General features: G+C 36.0%; 2 protein-coding genes across 3 annotated transcripts; both read left to right on the top strand.

The window, feature by feature from the left end:
- The first annotated feature begins 30 nt into the window (after positions 1-30).
- Positions 31-1923, top strand: LOC110423484 (glyceraldehyde-3-phosphate dehydrogenase, cytosolic). Its single transcript, XM_021437700.2, has 8 exons — positions 31-179; positions 273-372; positions 455-662; positions 754-851; positions 982-1124; positions 1217-1300; positions 1473-1562; positions 1658-1923. Exons 1-8 carry the CDS (start codon positions 70-72, stop codon positions 1707-1709), a joined length of 885 nt encoding a protein of 294 aa, XP_021293375.2. The 5' UTR covers positions 31-69; the 3' UTR covers positions 1710-1923.
- Positions 1924-3867: 1944 nt separating this feature from the next.
- LOC110423119 (Tetratricopeptide repeat (TPR)-like superfamily protein) lies at positions 3868-6901 on the top strand. Of its 2 annotated transcripts, XM_021437256.2 has the most exons (3): positions 3868-4083; positions 4602-6167; positions 6606-6901. In XM_021437256.2, the coding sequence occupies exon 2, from the start codon at positions 4643-4645 to the stop codon at positions 6155-6157; it is 1515 nt and encodes a 504-aa protein (XP_021292931.1). In that variant the 5' UTR covers positions 3868-4083; positions 4602-4642; the 3' UTR covers positions 6158-6167; positions 6606-6901. The 2 variants fall into 2 exon arrangements, with proteins under 2 accessions (XP_021292931.1, XP_021292930.1); XM_021437255.2 differs by lacking the exon at positions 6606-6901 and having other exon boundaries at positions 3869-4083; positions 4602-6589.
- The last annotated feature ends 3965 nt before the right edge of the window (positions 6902-10866 follow it).

Raw genomic sequence — 10866 nt, 5'->3', positions numbered from 1 at the left:
CAGTTTTTAACCCTTAATCAGGATTTTGTGTTTTTTAATTATTGGCGGGGAAAATGCTTGCAGACGTACATGTTCAAATACGACAGCGTTCACGGTCAATGGAAGCACCATGATGTTAAGGTCAAAGACTCTAAAACCCTTCTCTTTGGCGAGAAACACGTCACTGTTTTCGGAATCAGGTAAAGATGAACAATTCTATTAAAAAAAATCCCATTTCTAAGTTGCATTTATATTTGTTTCTTTGGTTTTAAGTATTTTGTGTGATCGTTTAGGAATCCTGAGGAGATTCCATGGGCCGAGACTGGAGCTGAGTTCGTAGTTGAGTCAACTGGAGTGTTCACTGACAAGGATAAGGCTGCTGCTCACTTGAAGGTTTGTTTTCTTTAAACTAATTTTTATGGGATTTTGTTTTAGTTAGTAGATGGAAGGTTGACGTGTTGTGGTCTGTTTGCAGGGTGGTGCTAAGAAGGTTGTCATCTCTGCTCCAAGCAAAGATGCGCCCATGTTTGTAGTGGGTGTGAACGAGAAGGAATACAAGCCAGAGCTTGACATTGTTTCCAATGCTAGCTGCACCACCAACTGTCTTGCTCCCCTTGCCAAGGTTATCAATGACAGATTTGGAATTGTAGAGGGTCTCATGTCTGCCGTTCACTCCATTACTGGTAAGTTTTTTTTTTTCATTATTTTTTGTTCCTTTTAAATGGATTAATTGGTTCATTAATGCTTTTCTTAAAAAAAAATTCTGGGTTACAGCCACACAAAAGACTGTTGATGGACCATCAATGAAGGACTGGAGAGGTGGTAGAGCTGCTTCCTTCAACATCATTCCAAGCAGCACTGGTGCTGCCAAGGTATATGTTCAATTTGATTTGATTAATTGTTTCTTATTTGACAATAGTTTTGGAATTTGGTTTGCTAGTTTAACAGATCCTGCAGTTCAACTCATTCTTATGTGTATTCGATTATATTGTGGTTATGTAGGCTGTTGGAAAAGTTCTGCCTGCCCTCAATGGTAAATTGACTGGAATGTCCTTCCGAGTTCCCACCGTCGATGTATCAGTTGTGGACCTAACCGTTAGGCTTGAGAAGTCTGCATCGTATGACGAGATCAAAGCTGCTATCAAGTAAGTCTTTCCGATTATACTAGTACCATTTATGTACCACACTCTTCGTTCTAGCATTATTTGATTTCTCATCTATGATCTGATGATTTCAGGGAGGAGTCTGAGGGCAAGCTTAGGGGCATTTTAGGTTACACTGAAGAAGATGTTGTCTCCACAGACTTTGTTGGTGACAGCAGGCAAGTTCAAACGATTTTCTTGTTTGTCTACAAGTTGTAATTTATAATTGTTGTGTGTGTGTCTAGGTTTTGCTTTTTATATTAATTTGATAGACAATATTTGGTAATACTAATTCACAAATTTTGCCGTTGTCAAGTGTTGATCTTTATCTGTTTTTTGTGCTGTGTTCAGGTCGAGCATATTTGATGCCAAGGCTGGTATTGCTCTGAATAGGAATTTCGTGAAACTTGTCTCCTGGTATGACAATGAATGGGGTTACAGGTAATGCGGCAGCCTTGCTATATATTTTCCTTTGGATCTATGTCCTTTTAAATGCTCTGGGTATGTGACACTCCTGGCTCTGTCCTGTTTTGCAGTTGTCGTGTGATTGACTTGATTGTTCACATGGCATCCACCCAAGCTTGTTGAAGTTAAGCCAATTGGACTCTGTGTTCTGGTTTTTAAAGAGAGGGTGTTTGAAAGTTGCTTGCACTTCGGAATAAACCTAAGATTTCTTTCTTGGCTGTTTTCATTTTTGCGTTATAATGTCAAAGCAATCAGTCTTTTAATCAGAACGCAATCAGTTTAATACTATAAAGTAGATGGTATCTATACATCAATGAGATATTTTCTCTTGCTGCTTTTTTACCTCCTAGTTAGTAGTATTTGTGTTGGATTTACTTCTTTGTTTAGTCTTTAATCTACTTAAACCCATTCTTGCACACTTCTGGCTTAAGAAGCATGGCCTGAGCTTTGCAGACCAATGTTCAGGTCTGCCTTCTGGCTACGCTCCTTTACTGTAGCAACACTCAGTTTGGCTGCCCAATTAAATTTGAGCAGGTTAATATTTTGTAACATTTTCTTGGATAAAACAAGTTACTTAATAAGTTGTAAATAAAAGGACAGGATAAATTATATTGGACTCGGAGGATAGAAAAATATACTTGTAGTAGAATATTCTTTACTAAATTTGGTAGTACAACTATATCACAAATTTATGATGAGCATTTCCGAACAGAAAATAAATTCTATACCTAAACAAAATTCTGTAATTTCTAGTTAAATTTCTCGTTTGTCTTCAAAGTTATAAGAAAATATAGATTACCAATAACCAACAATGGCATAAGAAATTGAAATAACCGTATTCATTCTTGACAATTTTGGGTTCATTTTATTAAATGTTATATATCATCATTTAATCCTCCACGGCTGATCCAAGAGGAAGTTTAATCTGAAAATTCAAATGATGTTAAACGTGTGTTGAAATTAATTTTTGTTAATTTATCATGTAATTGAGTATATCTAAATTAAGCGAATTTATCTAATCTTATCTTAATTTATCATGTAACTAAATGTGTTTAAATTAAGTTAATTTATTTTATTTTATTCCAACATTGTAATGCAAAATGTGCCATTATTCATTCATTCAATTTTCAAGTGGTTCAGCACCTTTTTCTTTTTTCTATTTTTTTGAAGTCTTTGTTGGTAATTTGCTTTGTTTAACGATGGAAAATGAATAGGACACGTGCAAGCAAAATGCACGCCCTTGCATGGTTGGGATATGCGATGAACATAATCTCATTAAAGATGGTCAATTTAAAGGGTTTTATGAGGTTCAATTTCATGGAATTGTTCTTTAAGTGTGTTTTGCTAGATTTAAGAGATTTTAGATTTAAATTTAGATTAGTGATTGAGCTTGTTTGATTTAGTTAAGTTTAATTAAAATATTATCATCAAAGTTATTTATATTATCTTCAATCACATAATAAATCAAAATGAAACAAATCTATTTTAAAAATATATGTATATAAACGATAAAAAAAAAAAAATTTTATAAATAGTACCAATTTTGAATTTTACTAAAAACAAAAAAATTTAAGATTTTGCTTTTATGTTATTGAATTTTACTTACCCAAATTTTTGAAGAATCCTTGTGGATTAATTAAACTTTTTATATTAATTTTTATTAACAAATTAAAGAAGAATAATGTCATGAAAATATCTAATATACAATACATTTTTAATGAAAAGGCATAATATATCCTTAAATATTTAGAAAAAATCAAATAAACCCTTATATTTTTATTTTACTTAATTAAATCTTTATACTTTTATTTTGAGTCAAATAAAATCTTATATTTTTATTTAGAGCCAAATAAACCCTTATAACTAATGACCTAAATAAGCTATTTTATTTTTATTTTGAATTAAATAAGATTTTATAATTAATAATTGACTTGGTCAAAATGTTATTTATTATTTTATGTCGTCTACTATTAATATGATATGTTAACATATTATAATCAATAATAATATAATATGTTGATATATTAAAATTAATGATAACATAAAATGTTAATTTCGCATAGTTATCATGTGAATTTAAAATAATAAATAGTATTTTGATTAATAACAATTAGTCAATCATTAGTTATAAAAACTTATTTGACTCAAAATAAAATATAAAAACTTAATTAAATATAAAAAAATAAAAATTTATTTAAATTTTTTTGTATAATTTAAAGGTTTATTTGAGTCTACTAAAAAATTATTAGCTCAATGGAGGGAAAGAAATATCAAAAGTTGAAAGGGCTTAATTGGTTGACTAATCGGGCTTGAGCCCAATACAACTTCGTCCTCATCGACAGGGTCCTTCGACGTCTTCAACCGGATCCAAGTAGAACTTTGAGCATCGGCCGACGTCGCCGGAACTTATCCAGCTGTCTTTCAATTTGCGACACTGTTGTTGAGCGGAAGGTGGTTAGTTTTTGTTTCAGAATAACTTCCAAACTCAACCAATCAGGTAAGCCTTTGAGCACTTCTTCTTCTTCTTCTCCCTCACAACCAAAATGAAATGGGTACAAAAGAAATCTGACTGTTTACAAGTCTACTTGCTGAATTTACTAGTAGTATTAGTTAAGTATTGAGAGCTTTATAAGCAATTCTGCTTTTAGCCTTTTTAATATTTGCTTTATTCGGTTGCTCATAGATGTTAAAAGAAGTGAAACCCTTACTCAGCCTGGCCAAATAGAATTGCTTAATTTTATAAACTCGTTTGATACGAAGGTGGACTATCAATTTGTGAAAATGGGGTTTAACGAAATTGTTAAATATTTGCCGCGAAAATTTTCATCTTTGGCATACACCACCAGGTAGGCAAGGATATTCAATTACATTCTGCATTTTCTCTCATATTCTTTTATTTTATTTGATGTGGAAACTTGGAAAAATGGAATTTTCTGTTCTTTTATTATATTTATTATTGAAAATGAATTGGAAAGAAGAGAAGCTAATGCTTTTTTTTTTTTTTTGGAGATGCAGTTCTAACGACCCAACTGAATTTGGGTTTGGGGCACTTCTTCATGATCGGCCATTTTCAAAGCTGCCTTAGGAGTATTCAGTTCCTTACCCAACCATCAATATCCCGTGCCCTTTTCCATGCTTCCTCTGAAAGTTTCACGCTAGCTCCGCCTGTTGAATCTTCTTACTTCAGTGCATCAGGTCACCAAGTAGTAGGACAGTATGACATTGATGTTCTCATAGGTAAAGTTCGTGTTGGAAGCGGTCATGAAGAAGTCTTTCAGTGTCTCATGATTGACCGAGAATGTAATGCTATACAGCTTTCCCATGACCTCGTTGATAAGTTGCTTCACCGGTTCAATGATGACTGGAAATCTGCGTTGGGTGCTTTTAAATGGGCAGCATCTCGCCCAGGCTATAAACCCTCTCCTCAGGCATATGATTTGATGGTGGACATCCTAGGTAAAATGAAACAAATGGATCGTATGAAGGATTTCTTGGAGGAGATGCGTCAAGGTCATCTTGTTACACTTAACACAATAGCCAAGGTTATGAGAAGGTTTGCTGGTGCAAGGGAATGGGAAAATGCTGTGAGGATATTTGATGAGTTGGAAACTTTTGGATTGGAGAAGAACACAGATTCAATGAACTTGCTGCTCGACACCCTTTGCAAAGAGAAATACATTGAACAGGCCCGTAAAATTTTCTTGTTGCTTAAATCACACATTGCACCTGACTCTCACACATTTAATATTTTCATTCATGGTTGGTGCAATATTAATCGTGTTGATGAGGCACATTGGACAATTCAAGAGATGAGGGGACATGGTTATCACCCCTCTGTCATTAGCTACACGACTATCATCCAGTTTTATTGTTGCCAGTGCAACTTTCATAAAGTTTATGAACTTCTTGATGAAATGGCTGCCCAAGGTTGTCCTCCCAATGCTGTGACTTACACCACTGTCATGTCCTCGCTATTAAAGGTGGAGATGTTTGAGGAAGCTTTGCAAATTTCTTTGAGATTGAAAACTGCCGGATGCAAACCTGATACGCTTTTCTACAACTGCTTGATCCATGTACTGGGGCGAGCTGGCCAAGTGAAAGATGCTGCTGAAGTTTTTGAGGTAGAGATGCCAAAGATTGGCGTTTCCCCCAATACATCAACATATAATTGCATGATTGCTATGCTTTGCCATCATGCTCAGCAACAGAAGGCCCTCACTCTTCTTCAGGAGATGGAGAATTCGAAAATTTGCAAGCCTGATGTTCAGACATATTATCCATTGCTGAAGTCATGCTTTAAAACTGGGAAGATAGATAGTCTGTTGAGCAAACTATTGAATGATATGGTTAATAAGCATCATCTTAGTCTTGATATTTCAGCCTATTCACTACTGATTCATGGACTTTGTAGAGCAAACAGAAGTCAGTGGGCTTACAACCTGTTTGAAGAGATGATTAGGAAGGATATAACACCAAAATATCGGACATGCCGTTTGCTTTTAGATGAAGTTAAAGAGAAGAATATGTATCATGCAGCTGAGAAAATTGAAGATTTCATGAAGAAATTATGAACTTGGCCTGGTGAGCATTTGTCCTTTTTACCAGCACCCAAACACACTTAGAACAGTCTGTATTTGATGATGATAAGGCTATCATGAGCAAAGCCTTGGTGGTTTTTCTCTGACATTTTGTGTTAAGATTAACAAAATGAAACAAGAGAAAAAGAAAAAATAATAAAGAAAACCACAGATTACATATGTATTGCATTGAAGGTTTATTAGTTTGAACTAGATGTACCACCCACATGTATCTATATGTATATCTCAGTGTTTGCACATGCTCATGCGCATCTGGATTTGTTTGTGTATATTTGAAACTTTTGTTAGAATTTTGTTTCTGAATCAGTATAAGCTTATTCCTGAGACTGATGTTGATAGTCTACGGAAGCTGCTGCGCCATAGTTGGTAATCCTGTTAACGAATTTAAAGAATAAAGTGTTACTATTGCTCGCATTTGCAGTCTTGATGGAGCAATGACTGTTGAAGTAGTAGACTTGAAGAGGATGCAATAGATGCCCTGAATTTGGAGTCAAGTGTTAATTGCATTGTTGCGAGCGGAACTAACAAGTTAGACTTTAGAAGAATCGATCTTGTGATCCTTTTTTTTTTGCTTTTTCATTTCAGATCTGAGTGTTGTGTCCCCTGAAGTTACAATGTGAAGGTTGGAAAATTTTTAACATGTCTTAGCTCGGAGCATTTAACCTATAGTTTAGATTGGATAAGTTTAAATTTATTTATTTTCCTTCCATGCTGCTTGAAAACTATGACTTTGTTTGAAATGGATATCTGTAACATATTTATAAAATTGACTTTGATATATAGCATACCGACTATAGTCTCGAAAGGAACAAAGGTCACTCTATGAACAATCAATTTCTTATATGGTCTTCTATTTGAAGATTATTAGTTATAGTGAGATTGTTGTATACTATCTGCATCTGTTGTAACCCAAGCAACTGTCTATCCCAAATACGGTCTCCCTAACATTACCAAAGTGTGTCGATTCGATAACACCACTTTGTTTCCCGTCCATTCCCATTATTGTTGTCTGTGGTAGTATTAACAGTTATGGTGGTTTGATGTTAAGAAAAAGTGGAGGAAAGGTTTGGAGTTATTAGATATTTTAGTGTTATGGTGTGCTTGAATAGGGCTGCTATAACCATCAATAGCATGGGTTATGACAGTGGCACTTAACCTATTAAAGAGCCATTTTTGTGAATTACGAGATATAAGATTAGATCTCATAGGTTTGGGTTGCATTCTCTTCCCCCACTTCCTGTTGCTGTTAAATTAGACCCTTTGGTTCACATTGGGGAGGCAGCATCACATGATCTTTGTCTCTTGAGTAGATAAAGTAGCATTTTGCTGAAAATCAAAACTCGTGATCCAATGTTGTAATTACCAATAAATTAAAGAACCAAGTTCTTGGCCCAGTACTGGCCGGCTTTTCATCCCTTCCCTACCATGATTTTTGTTGCAATTGCATTATTATAGACGTTAATCATTGGTAATTAACTAGCGGTGGTGATCATCTTGTCCTTATGTTCCTTGGTTTTTACTTATTTAATTCATTCGCGGTGAAGTTGTCAAAGCTCTCGTGCTCGTTGAACAGAAAAAATGTCATGTCATTCCAGCCTTTCTCCCTTCAATTCCTATCAACAAAAACAAGGTGAACTGAATAGCTGGAGCCTAGAGCAAGCTAAGCTCTGAAGGCATAAAGAAACAGAGAGCTCTTGCTAAATATTGAATTGAATTCCATGGCTTCTGCCTCTATATTTGAGGTCAGAGGGAAAGAGTTCTATTTGTATACGAGAATTACATCATATAAGGTAACTCTTCTGCACAATTTATTATATACGACAGAGTAATAAAAGGCCTAGATTATCGTAATGACAATTCTAACTTCTTGACATTAATTGAACAGCATGAGTCTTGCCTAAAGTCTGCTAAATAATCCCTTCAATCTTGCTTGGAGTCAACTACAGAATCAATTGGCACGGGAGATAATTCTGGTATCCTCAACAGTTCTCATATTAACTAAGAATGGAGATTGAAGTGAGAGGAAGAAGAAAATGAAGAAACATTAAAACTACAGAAGGATAACATGTGGTTGGTCGTGAGAAACCTCAATCTGTTTAAACAATGGAGTAAAAGGAAAAGTGTTGCTTGTATAGGTAACAAACATTTTTGTTCCTTTGAAATTATCGTTCAAAAAAAGAAAGAAAATACTAAGAATGATGAGCATTCCAGTAATCAGCCAAGAGATAGGTACAGCAACACGTCCAAGGTTGAGCTATTAGGCTTAAAATCAGTGATATTAGCCAAAGAGCCGGCAGTGCTTGGAAGTGTAGGAAGCTAGTAACATAGCCTACTCAGATTATTACAAAGCATATTATTAGTACATGAATTGATTGACTATTTCCACTGCCACCATGCTTTAAACAGAGACAAATTCCAATTTGAGTGGTTTTTGGCAGATTAGAACGGGTATGGAGAAGGTGGTCATTGGTCATAACTTCATGCCTATTTGGATGCCAATATAAAGAGTCTGACTCAGACAAAAACATTCCCTCAACTTAAGCTTAGATTCTCAAATCGAGACCTTTCTCGCTAAACATATTAGCAGATTCAAAATACCCAAATCTTTAGTCAGGAAGGAGTATTAATCACTAGGTCCTGAACTAAGCTAGCTTAAAATCTTGCTATCTCTGCCAATTGAATTACTAGACTCAAACCCAATCATTCAACAGAAGAAATAGTCTTGACCGCTATTTATGTAGGCTTCAACTATGCTGTCAAATTAGGACCACTTTCCCACCCTCGATTTCTGATCCTTGCATGGCCACAAAAAAAAAAAAAACTATAGAAATAAGAAGAATTGATATCATGAGCCTACCAAAGAACAATGGTATCATTTGAAGCAATAAAAAAATGGAGTGTTGAGTAGAAATTTATGTCCAAGGCTGCATTCATCAATGAAAAAGTGAGTAATTATTCCAGCCTTAAGTGTTGAAATCAGAGGCCAAAAAGAAAGCTATGCACATGCTTGCTGCTTCTGATTGCCATAATTTTGTACTAGTGAGAATGGTGTCCACAACCTGAACTACTGTTCCCCAACTACTTGCCAGTTGCCAGATTCCCCTTTATTCTATACACCCAGAACGTTAGGTCCATACTCAATTCTGACATTAAAGATTTATCAGCTACTACAACCTTCAAGCAGTAAACATTAGCAATTCTCAAGCCTTGTGTTCCAGAGAGGGCAAAAGAACACTAGCAATGTTTCACAATTAAGGAAGACAGCAGCTTAATAGGGCCTAATAACCAACCAGTCAGCAGCTTTTGGGGAGCCACGTTCACATGATATATGACTTAATGAATGAAGAATGACTTAGCTAAAAGGGACTTGATTGCAAAGTATTAGCATAATGGGGGTGATTAAACTGCAAAATCACAACATAGACGGGGACGTGCAATTAGCCCAAAGCTAAAAGGCAACTCTCTTTCCCTTGTTCCTAAAAAGTAGCCAGGGGAAATCATCAATGTGCGGACCCAACTGCCACCTTCCCAAAAAGGCGCTCCCTTCCCATTTTCCCAACTGATAATTTCTGATTTGATGAGTTTAATTACACACATAACTTTGCCCTTTATACGGTCAGTGGGCTTTCACGGACAAGACAAGAGGAATCTGAATAACATTTTTCCTAGCACTTTCCTGGCCACTTTTTCTCCACCATAAAAACCTGACCAAAAATCTACGCCTCAATTGGCCTTTTTCTGGTTTGTTTTCATCCGTAAACAGTGTGGAGTAGTTTTATATCATGGGTCTTTTTATGTTTATCTGTAAGAAATCCATAACTTACCCTTTAAAGAACCTTCTTTATTTTCTCACACGTTCTGCTTCATCTTTAGTAGTTATACCATGGCTGATGGCTTTATAGCCCTCGTATTCTCCTCCTAATTCTCTACTCAACTGTTCTTGGAGGTAGAAGTAGGGTCATCGTGGTCATGGATAAGCCATCTTTCAACTGCCAACCTCAAGCTTCTGCCTCCCTTTCTCTCTTTTAGTCTTTTCAGAACTTTTACTAGGTAGTTCTGTTTTACTCATGGCCTTTCTTTTATACTCTTAGTCTCTCTGAAGCGCGCAACCTTGCTGGTTTTATTTTTATTCTTGATCTTCAGTTCCAAGCTTTCTTGTGCCATCTTCTTTTGTCTTTTATCAGCTATCACTTTTCTTCTACTTCCACTTGAGCCCTTGACTTATCTGGCCTTTTCCTAGATACATAACTCTGTTGGGTCTTCGCTGAATTCTTGTAAGAGCTAATATTTGAAGTGAATCCAATACTGTAATGCCGCCGTCTTACTTCCCTCTGCGCTGGGAGAGCATTGGAGACCAATGGTGGTTTGCGTCACCTATTGATTGGGCAGCTGCAAATGGCCTTTACGATCTGGTCATTGAGCTTCTCCATCTTGACACCAATCTTCTCATCAAGCTCACTTCTCTGCGCAGAATCCGCCGTCTCGAAACCGTGTGGGACGATGAGGCTCAGTTTCATGATGTTGCCAAATGCCGCTCTCTTGTCGCAAGAAGACTTCTTCAAGAATGTGAGACCAAGAAAGGCAACAATTCCTTGATTAGAGCTGGCTATGGAGGCTGGCTGTTGTACACTGCTGCCTCAGCTGGTGACTTGGATTTTGTTAAGGAGCTGTTAGAGAGAGAC

Source organism: Theobroma umbraticum, unplaced genomic scaffold (genome assembly GCF_002168275.2).
Source record: "Theobroma umbraticum cultivar Fairchild unplaced genomic scaffold, ASM216827v3 scaffold_20.0, whole genome shotgun sequence".
Taxonomy (NCBI): Eukaryota; Viridiplantae; Streptophyta; class Magnoliopsida; order Malvales; family Malvaceae; genus Theobroma; species Theobroma umbraticum.
Note: the sequence above shows the minus strand (reverse complement) of the source record. Positions and strands in the feature narration are given on the sequence as shown.